Source organism: Spodoptera frugiperda, chromosome 15 (genome assembly GCF_023101765.2).
Source record: "Spodoptera frugiperda isolate SF20-4 chromosome 15, AGI-APGP_CSIRO_Sfru_2.0, whole genome shotgun sequence".
NCBI lineage: Eukaryota > Metazoa > Arthropoda > Insecta > Lepidoptera > Noctuidae > Spodoptera > Spodoptera frugiperda.
The window spans coordinates 8539868-8560258 of NC_064226.1; the positions used below are offsets into that span (position 1 = coordinate 8539868).

Consider the following 20391-nt stretch of genomic DNA (forward strand, 5'->3'; position numbering starts at 1 on the left):
GTTAATTATATACGACGAAATCTAAAGAATACGATTGATTGATGAATTGCTAAAAGGGTTTCTGTAAAAATTTAAATTAACTAAATTTTTGGGTAATTTTCTTAAATGAAAAAAGAAAACCAAACAAACTTAAATGTACCGTAGCAGGTGATAACCTGCTACGGTACATTTAAATTTTTGCATCCAACACTTAAATGATAGAAATTCCGTTTTTCTATAGTTTGTACCAAAATATTTTCATATAGTTATAACTATACTGTACTAATTATATATGCTTATGATTAAAACAGCTCGGGTAATGTAAATATTTCAAGGCGCTATTAAATTTTCCGAAGTTGACGCGACCTTCGAGAGCTGCGGGTGACGCGGCTTCTGCTTCGATGGCGTCATCTTAGGCAAATATACTTCACTGTTTACGGTAACCACCTTATGACACGTGTCGTAACCGTATTGTAAAAATATTATCACTAAACAAATGGTTTAAAATGCATTAACACTATAGGTAACTTAACTCTATAGGGCATTAACACATTACCCAATTCGTTCCTTACGAAATGCCAATAAACGATGTGGATACACCGTAATCGACTTCCAGAGTTTCATGACAGTAGTGAATGAAGTAGTCAATTGCCTGTGTAGTTTGAACAATAAATAAATTATTGATTGCATGGAAGCAACTTTCTTTTAAGTGAAGTTCAGTTAACGGGTGTGCAGTGAAGCAGTATTGTTGGTGGTGCATCGAATGGCGTGCCCGATGTTCGGTGTCGGTGGTGTGACCGCGTCGCTGGATGACGCTGCCGGCGGGCAGTCGCGAGTGCCGCGGTGGCTAGTCCGCTAGTATGCCTCAGCCCACGACGCCGAGCGCCGCGACGCCCGGCGATCTCTCGACTCACAACGCCGCGAAAACAAACACCGTAATTATCTCGCCGCGATAAAACCATACAACGCGCTATCAGTTCTTGATAATTCACCAGTGTGATAACAGATAAAGTAAGTGGTTGACGCCTAACGTACTGTGTATTATGTAAAACATAAAAAGTGAATTCCTGGAGACATAATTATGGCTACAGCAACTGCTCCTCGTAAGACTGTCTCCATCTACGACTACCCGGAACATTTGAACCCCTTTCATGAAGAGGACAATCACAACAAGATTCGGTTCTGGACTCTGGGCAAGCGACTAAGCCGATCAAACAGCATCAGTTTCTCTGGCCTGAAGGACCTCAGGAATTCTTGGTAAGTTTACAAGTTTAATATTATTGTTTTATAAACTTGCTCGGTCGGTCCTATGAATACCATGAATATAAACCTTGAGAATAATTGAGAGTTTGTTTCAGGCCAATTCAGGCTCATTTATTTCCTCTTTGGAATTATAATTACATTTCTAACGGTGTGTTCCAAATAATGAGTTCCATTGACAGTTGTAGCTAGAGGCTATTAGTGTATCAATAAATAGAAAAATAAAGTACAGACTGGGAACCTACTTAGGTACGGTTTGCATACAAGTATTCAGTGAACAATGTGTACGTATAGTTTACAAAATGACTATATTATTATGAGAAACTCATGGGAATGGACTAAATATAGATTTTAAGTCAGGTTTTGGTTCGGTCATGCTTACAAAAATCTCACGATGATTCACGAAGAATACAAACAAGATATGAGTGTCAATGTGTGCTGTTACGAAAGGAAAATTAAAATTCTAACTTTAGTCTGCGTTTATTTGGGAATATTAAAGACTTCTTATTAATGCATTATAATCTGAATTTAAGTTGTTGTAAGGTCCACATTAGTTTGCGCAGCGGGACACCGTAACAGCAGAGGGCAAGAGTCCATAAGTCTTAAGTCCTTTGCGGTTTCTAAGTTCAATATCTCGTCAAATTCGCTTGCATGCAGTTGAGGTCTATTTTCAAGGACAAAAACGTACTTATTTATTGTGTGCTAAGATTATGCAGGTGTTTTAATGTACGTACACAGATAATTTATCTAGATAACAATCAATTTTAGTAATCAATAATTAAAGACCTTGTCTCCAAGTTCTCTTTATTCTTCGACAGTATTTTTTTATCATATAAGACTCAGTCCCACATATATAATTTTATTTATCTTTAAAAGTGCCTAATTCGAAAATTACAAAAATAATAGTTTTTCATTAGTTCACTATCTATGGAAAACATTAAAAACTGGATTTAGCAGAAAATATTAACTTACAATTAAAAAGTCATGGGTACTAAATAGTTTTTTGATTCGTTTAAAGAATAACAAGTTACTTAATGGAAATGTCGTCAATATCACTATTGATGACTTCACAGTCATCAGCATTAATTCATAATGCAATTAATATTCTGACTAAAATACTTGAGTGGATAGAATGACACTTCAAACAGACAGTTATTACCTAACTACTTTTCCGATCACCTATCAGAGGCGTCTGCAATTTGAAAGAAAGATATCATTGGTAAAGTTCTATGAAAGTATGAATCATTGATTAAATGTTATATGAAGTGTATGTAATACGCTACTTGGTAAACTAGTGCATGCTATGTATAAGAATTCATGCCTAGTAGAAAAAGGTGATCGTGCAAAAATAGCTATGTATGTATATTGCTTACTACAACATTTTATGTAAGCAGGTAACTATTACGAGTACCTTCATCGTCAACAACACTTGAATTAAATATGTAATTATTTAGTATTGTGTTTTTCTTTAACCGCTCAAGTCTAAGAGATCAAGGGCAAACTGATTCATGTAAAACTATCTTGACATCGCGTAGGTTGTTCTTAACGGAACTACACACGTTAAAGGCTAAAGTGAGACAATTCTGATAACTGCTAAGTACCTGTATGTTGAACACATGTATTGCAGATAAAATAAAATAAATTCTAAATGCAAAGTCGGTAACTCCCCGGAGCAATGCGGACTACCTAGCGGGTTACCAGGGTTCCGGCTCGAAGAACAGGTTTAGGAACAGGGTGACTTTTTGTCAGTAAGAGTCTGACACTCCCTCTCGCCTCACCCTAGGCGGGAGAAGTCAATGGATTTTTCCCCCTCAAAAAATGGTAACTGTGTCGCCGTGTGGTGAGTTACCATTATGTGGTGAAACTGACAGTCTTCCTCTGGGTCACCGGATTCAAACTCAGGTGCGGTTCCTCGGGGCCCCAGTGCGTGACAGGATAATGAATAGATTTTGTCACTATTCACTGCCCCCTTACCTTACTCTTTCCGCGGGAGTTGTAGGAGCCCATTATGGAACACATTTAGACAGATACCAGACGGCAGCGCTCTCTGATAAACCTGACCCTTTTAAACTGTTTGTGATCCCCAACCCGCCTGCCAAAAGATGAGATTATGGCAAATCTTTATAAGTAGAGGAGAGCGATAGTCCACTAGTGGACTTTTCACGGGTGTTGAACATAGGTACAGTAGATTTACTGTTCGCGCTCGTTTTAAAAAGTTTTTACCTTTTACCTTGTTTGTTTTTTTACGCTTTTGTACTTGTTCGTGCAACTACTGAGATTGAAGTCTGGGAAATCCCATGAGGTTTTTTAATTTCCAAATCTTTCGGCATCTCGTTTGACTAATATTAATTGGGTTTGGGTTTTTCGAAATCTTTCAAGCCTGAAATTAGGTTCTAGCTTAAAGCGAAATTACTTCATACTGTGTGTCTGTCGGGATCGATATATGTAGTCATTCATTCCTGGAGGTTTAGACATCAGACTTTTGAATTGACAATATAAATATGCCATAAAATAATATTATGTTTCGATTACCTAATTTACAGATTAATTTCATACTTTATTACTGAAATCGAAATCGATAAATCACGTAATATCAGACTGTTTAAATATCGCGGACACTTCCGTGTAAGCATAAAGAAAAATATTTATCTAATTGGGCTATGATTAGAGAGCGCTTTGATAAATTACTGGCAATAAGTACTGAACTACCTCTATTGGTAACGTAATAATTTTATAGTCTTTATTTTTTGGATAGTAAGGTTGATTCTTGCAAGTCCTACCTTTGTAGTAGCATTCATAGTTCAAAACACTGTCTTATCGTGAAGCTAAATAATGTCTTGAAAGTATCATTACTTGTTTGTTTTACCATATCATCTGGTGAATAATGCAATTGTCGTCAGCTGTTTATTTATAGGTTTGAAGTCACTATTGCTCGCTCTGGGATATAAAGTTATACGTGATTGACATCTAATTTAACTGTTTACTAACACGTGGTGCGATTCCAGTGTACATTTACTCTGCCAGAGATTGAGAAATTAGTTTTGTTTACTGCCCATGAAATGAACATAGGTTACTAGATTGACAAGCTAATCTATGTTTGTGATATATTAATTAGTAATACACTTGATTAATTTTGGAAAATACTTTAATGCTTATTACATTTAATTAGGTAGTTAGGTTACCTATGTTTTATATTTGAGCGAGTAGCGAGTTTAATAGCCTATAATATCGGTATTAAAGTTAAGTAAATGATTTCATGACAGTCTAAAAATATATAGGGCAAAACGTCAATAGATATAGATATATGATTAAATAAAATTTATCAGATACTAGTATCAATCAAGCTGCATTGGTACAATCTGATACCAAACATTTGCAATTGAGCTGAATCATCACTTACGTAAGATTTAAAAACCTATGTTTTTTGAAATGTCTACACAGTATGAAATGTCCTTAGTTGATACTTAAACAAATATTGAAGAAATATAAAGAAATACAAGTGTGAATGTTTCAAAATGTTGAAGATACTCGAGGCCACACAAGTAGGTTTTAAGATGGTGACACAAAAACGCAGGACGGACTCTTAAATCGGGACAATTTACTAATCTTGTGGGTGATTCCTCTTTAGCTATGCTACAAACTTATAAGAGGTCATGGCAATATAACAAAGAAAAGTACTTAAGATTTTGTCCTACTCTTTGTTCTACCACGACATCGATTCTCGGAGATCTGCTCAAGTATTTCTGAATTTATAGACTTCCTAGTAAACTATCAAAATATATTCTTTACTCATCACCTTTTCTGGGAAACGAATGACATAATATTTATAAAGATGACTTTTTAGAATCTGCTCCATCGTAGGCCGCATCATCACTTACCACTAGGCGAGATAGCGGCCAAACGTCGACTTGTCAAATGTAAAAAATAAAATAAAATCTGCTGTTACTGATCAATGTAATCCCCAGTGATTTTCAATCATATTATTCAGGAACTAAATACCAAAATGTGTTGTTCTATGATATGATGCTCATGGCCTATGACATTATAGGAAGCGATGTAGATTGTGGACACAGTTTTATGTAATGTAAATATGATTATTATGTTTGTCTACTTCTTCGCGGAATAATAAACTTGAAACTGAAAAGGATGGTTTAAAGAATTACCTGCACAATTGACTGAGACTTACCTATCGTACACTGTGAAGAATAGTAAATATACATACATACATACATACATAACCTCACGTTTGTCTCCCATGGGGGTAGGCAGAGACAATGGAACGCCAATTCTTACACACCTCTTTCGCTTTATCAACAGTCATCAATCTTTTCATTCTTGCTGGTACTTTTAATTTGGCCCTTCTTTGATATATCGCCAATCTTGTCGCTATATGTCCGTCTAGGGCGCCCACTTCCGACGACCCCATTCATATCCGCATTGTATATTTCTTTTATAAATTGCTTGCTTTCCTCCATCCTTTCTACATGTCCAAACCATTGTTATACCCTTTTCAATCCATGCATAATAGTAAATATACCAAAAAAAATTAACTTACATGAATAGGACAGTACCAAAGTGATAGTAATAAAACTACAGATTCAGAATTTAATTGTTCTGATTGGTAAACAACGCTAATACGGTTATTTTACACTTTCTGTAGCAATGAACCACTTAGAATTCAGGACACCTGTAACTAAAAGGTGTAACTAAATTTTAGTGTAGTGTGTATTGTTCTATAAATTTTTTTTGCACAACACTTACTAACGATTTAAACAAATTCTTTTCATTAGTTTTTTTAGTCTTAGTGATGTTATGTTGTACCTTATTGCGAGTAAATAAACACATTTTTTTTGCCAAAACACTGCTACAGAAAACAGCAGCGTAACTTACTAGTTGCACCAGCTATACCTAATTTAAACAAATTCATAAAACAAGGTGGTTGTTCCATTCTTAATAATTTGTTTTCGTATTCTGGACAGGATATTTGATAAGCAAAGCACTAAAGTAGCCCTAGTGGAAAATCTTACATTTATGGTTGCTAATGACAGAAGTTATCCATAATGATCATACAGTGTTTTTTAAGAGGGGCATCCAATGACTTCTCTCGTCTTAGGCGAAAGGGAGTGTCAGGTCTTACTGACTAAAAGTTCCTACTCATGCTTTTCGAGCCGGAGCCCCGATAACCCGCATTGGACTCGGTTTTGAGATATGCTTAAAACTCGACTAACCGCTGTGTAAGGCGGAGTAGGGTTCTTATAATTAGATGGGGCCCAGTAGGGCTGATGCCTGATCCGGAGCTGCGGACTACCTAGCGGGTTTACCGGGGTCCGGCTCAAAGCAAGAGTAGGAACGGGGTGGTTTTTTGTAAGAGTCTGACACTCCCTCTCGCCTCGCCCAAGGCGGGAGAAGTCATTGGAGATTTTCCAGGGTTCTCAGATCAGTGACTGCTCTGGTGATGTCGGTTTCTTAATACGCACCTATAGAAATGTTACGTGTTTACCAGTAATAAATATGGGATTGTTATTTGTAAATGACATCCCACAAAAACATTTCATGTTAAAGCCAAGACGAAACTGTCAAAAAGTTCAATGAAGTTAGAAAAATCGAGTTTCTAATTCTGCATACTTTTAAGCCATCTGCACTGGCCATAAGTCCATTTAAAATATTTGGACCAAACATCAGACTGCTACGTAAAACAGCAGCGTAACTAATACTAGATATAGGCACCAGCTATACCTAATTAAAAATAAATCGACTTATAAATAATGCGGTACAAAGAACATAAAACAATTTGAAGCCGGTTGTTCCATACGTGCATTGGCAAGACTCCAACTCCTCACTGGATTAGGTTTATTTCATACGCTGTGATTATTCTGGACAGGATATTTGATAAGCAAAGCACTAAAGTAGCCCTAGTAACAACACATTACATATATCTTACATTTATGGTTGCTAATGGTTTTGTCAGAAGTTATTGAAGTGCACAATAATTTTATGTAGATTTAATCCTAATACTTTTTTAGAAAATTAAAACACTAGTATCATACGATGGCTTACCTCGTCTTGGGCGAGGCTAAGAATTAAATATTACTCATGACTAAAAATGGTTTCATACTCCTTCTTTTCGAGCCAGAGCCCCGGTAACCCGCTAGGCTGTCCGCATTGGACTTGGTTTTCAGATAATGTCTTAAAACTGCGACTAACCGCTAAATAGGTAAATAGGCGGATGTCATCCTTATAATCAGATCAGTGTCTCTGGGCTCTGGTGATGTCGAGATTCTTCTTAATACAGCACCTATAGAAATGTTACGTGTTTACCAGTAATAAATATGGAGTCACCAAATTGTTATTTAGGGAGGTAGTTGCGGAAGTCTCGAACAAACTTTCACCCCTAGTTTTTTATTCATTAGATCATTGTTCAGTTTTCTGACTTCAGGAAGTACCTTAAGAATGTTGTTGAGTGAGGAAAATGATGACCATGCAATTGTTACTTTAGAGGTTTATTACATGTCTCACATTTCGCAGTTATGAACTACGACGAAGCGCTTCGAGAAAAGGTAGGTAGTGCCCTTGCGCTTGCGCTTCGCTTGGCTCGTCTTGGCGGGGGCACTACCGTGCCCCCAGTGCAATGTTGTTGAGGAAAATGATGACCATGTTTGTTACCTACATGTCTCACATTTCGCAGCACTAGTGAATTATTGAGATTTGTTGTTCTAGTTGTTAATTAGTCCCATCACTTGTAATATAAGAATGTAAGGATACACTTATTTAATGATTATTCATATCCTAGGCAGACGCGCAGTAAACATCGCATCGTCGGTACTTACCTAATGTTTGACGTGGCGTACTCCACAATTTATTTTCATTAGTAACGTGCTATTAGTAATTTAATACGAAGGAAATATCTGTCTGATGTATGCTTAACACGAAGCAACTCAATATGAATTAAACAAGTGTCTGGCAATTAGGTATGTACGTACAGTACATACATACATGGTGATATTGTATGCACTTGAAGTTAAAAAGACATAAATAAATAGAAAGCTGATGGATATAATTATGGGTCTAGCCGAAGATAACACAACTGTAAGGCCTTTTTGGATGGGAGGAAATGTTCAAAAAGTAGCTTTTAGGGAGAAAGACTAAAGGCATACCACATCAGTAGCCTGTGACCCCCTCTCGCTTGACGCCTGTGAGATCGAGATGGCCTATACTATGGATAGTGTGAAATGTGAAGAATATAAGTACTGAATATTCACTCAACCAACTTTTGCTAACATACAACAGATAGGTACCTAAATTATGTTGCAGTTATGCAGTTGTGCAGTTATGAAATAAAGAAAAAATATGGAACATTAAGAAGACAAGGCAGTGAATATTTCAATGAACGCTATTGTTCCATGTATTGTTTTCCTGTTCATAATTATAGGTACCTACACAAGTATATAATTGCATAGCAGAACGTCTCGTGATTTTATTTCGAGCGTACGAAATTAACGTAGAAATGCGCAGTCATTCAACTGAGCAAGAGTTACAATAAATGAGAAACAAAACATTTTGAATTTAGTCCAAGTGGAGCAGAGCACCGGTACACGGAGCCGGCGTCACAAGACTTCGGAACTGGCGAACTGGCGATATTACTTTATCAAGATTTGCGTTCCTTACTGACAAATACTTGTGAATGATGCAATCTCTCAATTGCTCTGTACCGCATTGCGAAGGAATAGTTCTTAGTGTAGAGATAATTTTCTAGTGTCTGCAAGTTTATGATCGGCTATAGATACGTGGAGTAACGGTTGTACTGAAAAAAAATATCTAAGTATACTATAGGTAGAGTTGCCAACTGTACTATATTATATGCTACTGTGCTATATTTTGGTGCTCCGTACTACTTATATGCTGTTGAAGACATACTATATTTCCGTACACCCTTTGCTTAATCAAAATATAATAGCGTTAGAACAAACTAAAAACAACGGTTTATTTTGTTTTAAAACCTTACCCTACATTTCTTTTTTACAATCACATTTAAAAAAATACTTTCGACAAAAATATACATATCAACAAAAGAATCTTGGCAACCTTAACGATAGGTTTGACGTATTAACCAAAACGTATCCAATGACGTGTTTAAGTTGTCAGTAGACAATTTGGAACTAATTTTTGTCCTCTTTTAACACAAGTCGTCTACTCGGCCCAAAGGTTAATATGTATGAAACGTGAAGTTCCACATTATTTTGTCGCCTTTTGACTAATAAATCAATATCAAAATGTCAAAGGGGGATTAAGGTTGACCTTTTTATCACAGTAAGCAATATTGTGCTTACCTACGTATTGATAACGAATGCGACACACGTTTTGTGGAAATAGCTAATACTATGTTTAGGTATATGTATATAACTACTGGTTGTATACTTAAATAATCAAAAATAAATAAAAGTAGCCTACTTCTACATTGTTTACAAAATGATAAAATAATGTATCTTTACGTTTACAAGCAAAATGAATACGGGATTCAAAGTCAGTCGCATTGGCTGAAAAATCGAAAGACTGAAGTTGTTTTCCATTTTTATTTTATTACATGCTAGTATTCTTGTAGTTTGGAACTACTTAACTGGAGTTTGGGCAAAAGACAATCTTTTACACTTTTATCTTTATTACAAAGGGAATTTTCAGTGAAGTTACAACTGCCTAAAAACCCCTTTGGAATATCAAGCACGATATGACTACCTTTCTTAACGTTATATTGTGTAGATAAGTCATATAAATCTAAACAATAAGTATACATAAAGTCTAATAATAAATTAGCAATCATGATCACATTGCGGGTACGATATGTTCAATGTCATTGACCCACATAAATATTCAAATTAGCATGTTTTCGCTCTTCGATTACAATCTGCTGCTTTTCAATTAAATTTCAGTTTGTTAATAATTATTCATTTACTTAAACCTACATAGAAATGTACGTAGGAAATATAGGTTTGACTAGGTTTATTACCTAGGTATTGTATAGCAAGATACCTTCAGAAGTGGTAATTAAAACTAATTTAAATACGCCGTAAGTCAGTAAAGCAGTAATATTTACATCAGATAACACTTTAAGCATAGAGTGCCATTGTTTATTCGCGTTATGGAATGCCTACATAAGATAAAGAGGCTAAGGTGAATCATTCGCTCGCAAGTGTGATAAAACCTCTTTAGTGCTTAAAACTGGGTCACGCCCCGTTCAGTTCAGTTAGGATAGTTAGAGCAATACTCGGGCCGTTAATTTTCTCTATACTTATGAAGGTCACAGCCTTGCCATACATTTATATAATGTAGGAAGAAGTACCAAAAGGCACGTATGACGTACGTACTTACTTACTCCATAAACTTCAATAAACTGTCTTAAATCTCGTGCTATCTCTGTCATTTACAAAGAATTTGTAGGGACAGAACTATATTTGAGAGCGTTTTAAAATTGAGTGACGTTTGAGTATTTGACCATTACTTATCTAAATTGAAATTGAATGGATCACTAAAGCAAGCGCCATAGATGAAATTTAAAGTTATGGAAGGTGACTGAAGCTGGCAATTGGTCTTCTAGTAATTCTCTACTTTTAGAATTCAAAATACCGGTGATGTAAGACGAAGGTGATGTGATCCACCTAGGAACAAATAATGCCCAACTGGTAACTAGACCTACCCATAGAAGGTCAGACACGTGTGGTCAGTGGCCCACGCGTGTTGATTAGGAGATTTCCTTGCGACCGATCGCTGTGGCGGCACATTAGGAGGCCCAGCGAAACCAGACCATTAACTTTTAAATGAAAATAAATGATTTCATTCAGTATTCAGAAGAGTTAACAAAAGCTATTGAAAATTGTGAAAGAGAATGTAAAAGAGACCCCATTAAGGACTCTGTATCACGAGGTGCTCTAAGATAGAGTCCATGATAAGTATGAGAATAAGATGAGTCCAGTGTTTAAGTGATTGATGACAATTTTCACCCATCACCCCCCAAACCATCTCTTAACTAGAAGTTACTTAGCGTGACGTAGCACCTAAACTAACCCCTTACTTGTACTGTTAGGTGTCACCTTTAGGTTGGTGAAAACCAAATTACCATCAAATGTCACCTATCGTAAGAGGTACCTTAATATTTGGATGATATTGGTGACTATTGGCACCTATTGGGAAGATGTTGGAGTGGTACCTATTTATTTGCATTGATAAGATTTATAAGTAGGAACTTAATCTATATTTCCAAAAAAATTGGTACTTGTATAATGGTTTTTTTGAGGGGGAAAATCATCCAATGTCCAATACTCCCGCCCTGGGCGAGGCGAGAGGGAGTGTCAGACTCTTACTGACTAAAAACTATCCCTTGTATAGTGGATAAACCCTTGTCAGCGCAGCGCAGGCCTTTACCGCAGTAAATAAATGAACATCGCTAGTATTTTCCATGTGAGCGTGTTGATGCAACGCCACGATTTAAACTGTTGATACGACTACGCGACACACGACACAATCTAATCTGCTCATAAATTAATTGTGGTTTTGACCCCTGCGTTCTTAGTCAACTTAAATCACGTTTAATGCAATTCAATATAATACTGGATTTTTCCACTCGTTATTTGTGTCCCTATTAAATGTAATCGTTATCGAATAAAACGTTTTAAGTACGATATGTGGTTTGTAGTACATCCTTATTTTTACCTTCGTGAAATCGCTGTAAAGACAACGACTTAGTAGGAGGCCTAAGTCGATTTTAATTTTGGCTATTTGAGCAAATGCATATTCAATAGGCTATTTCTTTTTGTTCGTACAGACTAAACCAAACAAATACTATTTGAATACATTATTTTCAATGAGATACCTACATAATACCGCTAGTATTGTTTTGTTATTTTCAATGAATTACCATTAAATATCTATATTTGAAAAGCGCCAGAGCGATCACACGAATACGTCCGTTTTGGAGATTGACCCAAACCACCCCGTTTCCCTGCTTCGGTCTAGGTCTTTTCCGCAGCTCCAGTGGTATTTATTAGGCTAGGATGTAGATGGTTTGGTATAATACTCAATCAATAGATATGACTATAATAAATTACAAAATTGTTGTATAGAAATCAAAGAGTCATACCTATCGAATGTGGCCAAACAACACTTGTCAACGGTTAGTTAAAAAAATACATTGCACATTGTGAAAGTAACCAATGCAATATTTTAATACTTACCTTACTATGTAGCAACCAATTAGAAGTAAATGTACCGCCAATGTATTGGCAACTGTACGAGAGCAAACACAATATTGCAAGTTCTGCGCAAGGTAAAGTGCACTTTACGAGTTTTTGTTTATATTAGCATACGAATGTTATTGGTTCGACTCCAATCTGTTGCCAATCATCTAAACCAGTGTTTCTCAAAGATTATTCTGCCGTGGCGTTGTAATTGTTACACTCTTATTCTCATTTACTCTTTTTCACCCAAACTAAGTTGAGATAAAATGATACTGTTTTTTTTAGGGAGGAAATCATCCAATGATTTCTACCCCTTGGGCGAGGCGAAAGGGAGTATCAGACGCTTACTGACTAAAAACCACCCCATTCTACTCCTGCTTTTCGAGCCTTGGTAAACCCGCTAGGTAGGCCGTAGCTCCGGATCAGGTATCAGCCAAATAATACTGTCACTGTACATATTTATTAAAGTACCTAGAAGAAAAATAAAAGATATAGATTGATTGATACTTATATTAATTTGGTATCTTGGTGGTGAGTGATGAGATGCGTCGATAGATATTAGGGAATATTTCGTGAAGGGAACGTTGCGACCTTTCATTTTATTTAATAGTCCATTTGGGAAACGTTGATCCAAACACACGTGTATATACACACTACATACATAATTATGAATGCAAGCATACAATGGGTAAACCTAATCTTCAACATTCACCTTGATTTAACCTCAGGCGCGTATTTACTTACCGTGTATGATTGCACTTAAAAAACCATTTGGTGTAAAAAACGGGACAAATCAAGATGTCTCGTTTTTGTGGTAACCCGTTAGATAATTGTGATTGATGTAGAAATTAGCACATGGAATTCTCGAATTTATGAATAATGTAACTTAGCCAACTACCTAGGTAGTATTTCTTTTTGTTTTTTTTTTAAACTTTGCCCAAACTAGGATTTTCTCCTGTGTCCTCGGTGCGTTTACAAACATACATGACACCAGACCCGAAACAACAATTTATGGATCACACAAAGAGTTGTTCCGTGCGGAAATCGAACCCGCTACACGTTGCGCGGCAGTTGGTTGCCCAGCCACCGCGTCAAACATGTAGTCAAGTTATTATGTTTGTGCAAATCGCAGACCTACCTAACCGTTGATAGATTTGTGCACGCAAAGCCCGGTCTCATTAAATTCTCTGCAGAAAGATAGATTTTTAACACATATTATATGAATCTAAACTATGCACAAAATCGACACAGTTAGCGGTCGACCATTATTAGGCGATATTCGCATGCACTCGGCGCGAGCGACCACAGGGAAAACGCCCAATAGATAGCGAGTCTGCCATAGGATTTTGATTAAGAAGTGTACTACCGTAGACTTTGACGATAGTAGGTACCTACTCAAGTATGTGTGATAGTTATTTAAGACAAGTGACGACTAGTCTTGCTTCTTACTTCTTGTTGTTTCTACTATATTGTTCTTGTTGCTTCTTACTGAGTTGAAGTTTAAAGCAGTAGGTCAGCTTAAGAAGTCTTAAGCAGGATGGTCACAAAAATGACAACAAAGACTTACAAAAAGGATATTGCGTAATAAGGCCCTGCTAAATAAGTCGAGTCTCATTGTCTAAATACAATCTCACCTGTTAATGCGGTAAAGCGGGTCAATGACCTCCATGGTCGGTCCATTCATCTCTCACATAATATTGTACATAGAAGGTTTATATAAGTATGGTTATAGTCAAAGAGATGGATAAGATATTATGTTTTGTTATAAACCTCTCCCGTTAACCGTTTACCGAGTACTACTAGTATCAAGTGGGGTTTATAGTGATTTTCAGTCCTTTTAAGTCACTATTGAGTATTGACTACTGACTTACTCTCCAGAATAATCTGATGGTCATAAATACTACCTACATCATCTTTAGATGATGGATGAATGATCTTTAGATGGTGGTGGACTCCTGGACTATGGGCCTCCTCTACTTAAAGAGTATCGCAATTTGAAAGTTTCAGGTTTATCAGAAAAAGCTAACGTATCGATATAATTGAAACACTTAAGAATAATTTGGCGGTCATAAATGCTACATCATCTTTAGATGAAGGATGGATGGATAGATGACCTTTAGATGGTGGTGGACTCCTGGACTATGGGCCTCCTCTACTTAAAGAGTATGCAAATTTGATAATACACAAGTTTATCAGATAAATGCTATGGTACCACAAGTAATATGTTGGTATAAGTGAAGTGCCTATCTTGACAGATACTTTGTAGATTTGATAAAAGAAATGCAATTGCAAAAGCCTAACATTGCAGCTAGGTATGCCGTGGGTGTACCTAACTTTGATAATGAAAGCAAGGATATTTCAATATCGAAAGTGACGAAAGCAGGTCACCTTAATATGCAAATAGTAGATAATACACAAGTTATAATAAATGTATGGGTACTCTAAGTAATATGTTGGTATAAGTGTAGCCTATCTGACCTTTTTTTTAATAATATATAATCATTCAATGCTGTAGTATTTTCATCACCTATAATCCCGCCTTGGGTGAGGCGAGAGGCACTATCAGACTCTTAGGTACTGATTAAAAACCACCCCGTTCCTACTTCTGCTTTGAGTCGGAGCCCCGGTAATCCGTTACATTGTCCGCAGCTCTGGTAGTACCTATCTGGCCTAATAACAGCATTTTATTCACTGTTCCGTCCATTTTCTATTCTTTATCAATCAACACTGACGATACCACAACTATCGTTTAACCACGCATAAAGTAAGAAAACTAAATAACCCCAATATGAATCAAATACTCAGTACCTAAGTATGTACGAAGTTGCATGTAGGGGGATTCGCTGTTACACAGTTCAAGTGCAGGTCATGCAAATCTCAGTTTATCTGAGTGACCTAAGAGATTTAATGTCATACAGACGCAGTCTCTGTTTACAAGTCGTAACTGAGATAGCAAACGACTGACTGTTTACTGAGTTAAACACTAACAGTTAACAGTCTCCGACTGGGTCGAGGTTGTCCGTCGGAATCGTCCATAAAACTGATTCATAAAAATATTTATTGATGCTCTATATAAGATGCTCGTTTATCGGAATGAACGGTGAATTCTTTGTGATATACTTAAACGTGGTTTTATCGAAGAAATAACTGTAAAAGTTCAGTATTTACTGATAAAAGGCAAACTTAAATTTAATTAAGCCCAATTATATTTTTATTATGAGGAAAAGCTGCAATGCCTGCAATGCAGATTCGATTGTCGCATTAAGCTTCGAATCACCTAAATATGCCGCAGTCATTTGAGTCACTAATTAAAATAAAACTACATTTAAAACGCAACTCTTCTTTATTTTTGCTAATCTATGCAAATATATCTAGATAAGCAACATAGCTAGTTGTTATCAGGCGAATAAAGCACAATGGCTCAAGTCGGTGGGCGCGTGTTAGCCGCTCAGCCGGCCGTCACGGCACAATTGTGACCGTTCAAGTGGAATCAAGTGCACTAAACTTCCATTACTTTTGTCAGAGTTGCGCCTACAGACATCCGTTAACAGCATTGTGAGAAGTCCTGCCATAATAACTATTAACTAGTGCTGTATTCATCTCTTTGAGCACTAATCTGCTGGATGCGGGTTCCCACGACGTCTCACAGTAATAACGGGAACATATTCTGTTAGGTACAAAGAACGGCTGACTGCCGACATTCAAATTATATGTATACGCTTAAGTACTATTTATAACGTAAGGGAACTCTCAATTCTTACTTCGTTAGGTACCGTCCCCGCAGTCTTTAAGACCTCCTTGAGAATTTCCAGAATACGTCTTATGATCGTAATTCGTGAATAGGAATTTAATTTGAGCATTAATTAAGGGTAAAAACGTCTATGTCTTTCCATTCATCTATCATTCACTAAGACTATCAATTCTCTATTTCCAGGTCCTTGCGGTCTTTTATGAAGAAAGGAAAGAAGGGGCAGCAGCAAAGTTCTACAGAAAAATCTGCGAGCAACAATCAATTAAATGGAGAAACTTCGCCTATTATGTACAGAAGAGCGCTGCAGTGTACGTACAGTTTATACAATACGTTACAATAGTATTTAGTATAGTTAGGTGACCTAGGTTATGTCATAAGTCCCATTGTATCTAATAGAGAGCGTACAATATTGACATCTCCTGAAGTAGTTCAGTTGACTATAGCTAGATTATATCTACTAAAGATACTGGTTACTGGGCAAATACATGGCTTGCCAATGCAAATATTTTAACAGATTTTGTTTAATGTTGACCCGGATCCTCAATCCCGGACAACAGTTTGTGGATACACCATTGATCGTTTTTAGAGAATTAGGTACTGTTGCCCAAAAATAATGACGCAATTAAATAGCTTGAGAACGCCCTTGTGATGATTCTGGTGTTATAGATGGACTTGAAACGGCGACTGATCGTTCCGATCGATGTTGTCTTACTGTAGAAGCGCTTAACATCAGCTTTACACCTCTTTCCGATAAATAATTAGAACATCAATGGGTTACAGATTCAACAGCGTCGACGACAGGTCCTCGGAGTACCGTAGGGTCTCCTGAGCGCTACGTGTACGGTGGCTCCATCACTCCCCTACCTCGCTCCCGGTTTCAAGAGCGACTGAGGAGTACCAGCCATCATGAAGTTCAATCATTGAGGTAAGATTGTTTTTTGGAGTAAGCTAAATACTCCATAATTTTTGTACTTAGTCACGTAACTGTTCGATTAATTTGAAGTTACACCAGGGGCCCATAGTAATCAGAATTAACTTCACGATGTTCACCTGCCGTTTAATATAAATTATTATCAGAAAAGGGCAGTATAAATACTTACATACAAACGTGACTTATCTTACCTGTATCCATCATTATTATGCTTTAGACTTAATCATTACTGAGATATAAATACAAGGTGACCATGACTTATGTGACTTTAACTTATTGCTTAAGAAGAATATACTTAGATATAAGCATATGTGCATAAAACCGTAACCTTTCAAGTCGATAAGGAAAATCTTATTTTCCTTGTTATGATTTGTTTTATTAGCTGTGAGCTGTTAGGTAAAGGTACCTTTCGACAGTTTGCTACCAAACTATATGAAGGTGAAAAGGTGTAACGTTTTTAAAAGAAGAGAAGCAGTCTTATTTCAAACTAATATTGGGCTTTATTGTCTTTTTCGAAAATTTTAAAGTATGTAGAAGAAGTCTGAATTGTGCCCAGCATAGGCAATAGGCTCACCCCCTTATACATGGGACTTATAACAAATTGTACATTGTATATCGGCAATTCGGCAGTACGTGCCGTAATGTGCACCTCTACCTACCCCTTCAGGGATAAAGGCGAGACGTTGCAGAAGCAATCTGTGGACGACTGTTTACTGAATATTTAATTATTATCTCTTTAAATTTCCAGTACAACCCCGCGCTTGGCCCGAAGCGAAGTATCAGGGTCTCGACTGAGCGTGGAGAGTACGAATCCCTTCGATGAAGATGGGCCTGTGCCTCCTGTCCGCGCCTCAAGACGTAAGAAAAAGCGCGCTCCGCTACCACCTGGGCCCGTCTACACCACTCCTGAGTCAGCTGATACAACGGTACTACACTTTCTTTAGACAAAACCCTAGTATTCTCGTAAACAGATCAATGCATATAAAGATAGTAAAAATGTGGATTGTTAAATTGACTTGAAAGAAAACCTATCATGGGCTCATAGAGTACCGATCACTTACAAGGCGTAACGAGGGCCCAAAAGCCCTTAAGACTTTATTTACAAGTGAAATTATTACATACTCGTATCTTGCAAATTGGTACAAATGCTAAGTCAGTTATTTAATTTTGTCAAAATTAGGAGACATCCAGTGAGTCACCACAAGAGCAATAGACCTACATAAGTACAGAACATTGGTGAATTTACAAAAGGTGTCCCAAAATACGGTGATATTATTGTCTAATCGCAGAAAACTACACCTACGCTGCTATCTATCACTGATGCACTCGCATAACAGAAGAATTCAATGGTTTATGAAACTGTTGCATTGCATTATAGGGGTTACTATCCAAGGGCAACTGTTTCATGTGCTGTTTATCTCATTTATCTAAATATTTTAAGGTTAAAGGGTACTTAACGCTTTGTTTAATACTATTTATAGACCACCGCTACTTGTCCGTATTCTACACAACTCTAACATACTACAGGACTCAACATGGCACAAAACATAACTCTTAAGCCTAAACTAAAATCAATTAATATAATAAAAAACCATGTCCTTACTTACGTTAACTTTACATTTTTCAGGTGACCAGTGTAACTTCAGAACTAGAAATAAGTAAAACCGAGGACAAGAAATTGAATACCACTGATGGCGATTTAGAATTAGAAGACATGAACTTGAATATTGAACTCAAAATAGTCGAAGATGAAGATGTGAAAGACAAAACAGAATCTGTAGACGATAAGCCAAAGAGTCCTGACGCCGTTAACAATAATACTGAAGTATCGGTAACTACTGTGGAAAAAGTAGAAATTGAACAAACGAAACCTACTGAACCCAAAGAAAACGAAGTAACACTTAGAAGTTCATCGGAAGAAGACATCCTCAGCTCAGCCGCATTCCCTAAAATAGACATCGTGACATACAGACGTAACTCCAGCGTTAATGAAGATGACATACGATTACGACGAGGTAATTTAGAGGACTTCCAGACACTTAATAATAAAAGAAGTAAGAGCCTCACTAATGCCTTAGACACGACTTACACAACATACGACATCAACCTGAACGAGAATATCGTGCACATAAACACTAACGGTAACGACGCACCGCAGAAAGTTGTATGCAAACTTTATGAAGATCCACAAACTAAAAAGAGTATTGAAACAATATCAAGTACAGAGAAAGAGTTTTTGGAAATAGACAGAGCTACAAGAGAACTTGAGAGAGAGATAAACAAACTGAACTCCGCGTTAAATGAAGAAGATATTCCGAGCGTAGAAGCAAGACTGTCGGTGTCAGAAATCAAGAGAAGGTTCGATAAAAATGCATCGTCACCAAACCCAATACCAAAGCCTAGGAGGAGCCACTACGGAGGTGGCTCAAGTTCTCCATGAGACCATGAATGTTAACCAAATGTAACTTAAATATGGCTGTTTTACTGTGGACCCTACAATAGGAACAATTTTATTTAGTACATCTTGTATGTTGTGCGCGGTTTGCTATTAAAAAAGTAGATCATATTTATATTATACGTATCATATCAATAAACGAACAACGTATTAGCTATTAGTATTTGTAGGAAAATTGCCTTAATATATTACATACAATGAACATAATACAAATTAATATAATTTGTTATCGTGTGTAGAGAAGTCAACGAGTTTTACTAGTATTTAGTAGTTAAGTACGATGTGTTGTAACATGTGATTTTTAGGTAATAACGATCGTGGTTTAGACGTAATCGGATCTCAAACATTCGCAAAAGGGATTGCAATAGGTACTGTGACGATAAAGTTTCATAATAAACAAATGCTTAACTAAAATTCTAGTGCCTTCGATATAAATACGTAAATGACAGAAAATAAATTGTTTTGCCATAAAATATTATGAATATTTAGCGGCGTAGTATAATTTATTTGTGATAAATGTTTTATTATATTGAATGTTGCTTTGGTATTACGTATTAGTCACCGTCACGTAAAAAATATGCTGTTGCGATAATTAAATATAGTACAGTAGAACCTATAATAAAATCAGTGAATGGTGACTTGGTACACTGTAATTTTGTGTGCAAAATTCCTAATTATTATTTATACAAATGTTCACAATGGGATTAGTTATTTGTTAGTTCAGACATTGTTGTTTAATAAATTATTATTCTATTGATACCATGTTGTTTTATTGTGTTAATAAGGTGTT

General features: G+C 36.6%; 1 protein-coding gene across 1 annotated transcript; it reads left to right on the forward strand.

Annotated features, from left to right (window-relative positions):
• The first annotated feature begins 404 nt into the window (after positions 1-404).
• LOC118272862 (uncharacterized) lies at positions 405-20360 on the forward strand. Its single transcript, XM_035589580.2, has 5 exons — positions 405-1236; positions 16399-16523; positions 16996-17140; positions 17895-18072; positions 18774-20360. The coding sequence occupies exons 1-5, from the start codon at positions 1061-1063 to the stop codon at positions 19584-19586; spliced, it is 1437 nt and encodes a 478-aa protein (XP_035445473.2). The 5' UTR covers positions 405-1060; the 3' UTR covers positions 19587-20360.
• Positions 20361-20391: the final 31 nt, after the last annotated feature.

Excerpts from the sequence above, each read along its gene's own strand:
- LOC118272862 (XM_035589580.2), top strand. The coding sequence starts at position 1,061 with ATGGCTACAGCAACTGCTCCTCGTAAGACTGTCTCCATCTACGACTAC. Across the intron at positions 16,524-16,995 it reads GTACAGAAGAGCGCTGCAGT|ATTCAACAGCGTCGACGACA; the intron begins GTACGTACAGTT and ends AATGGGTTACAG. Across the intron at positions 17,141-17,894 it reads CATGAAGTTCAATCATTGAG|TACAACCCCGCGCTTGGCCC; the intron begins GTAAGATTGTTT and ends TTAAATTTCCAG.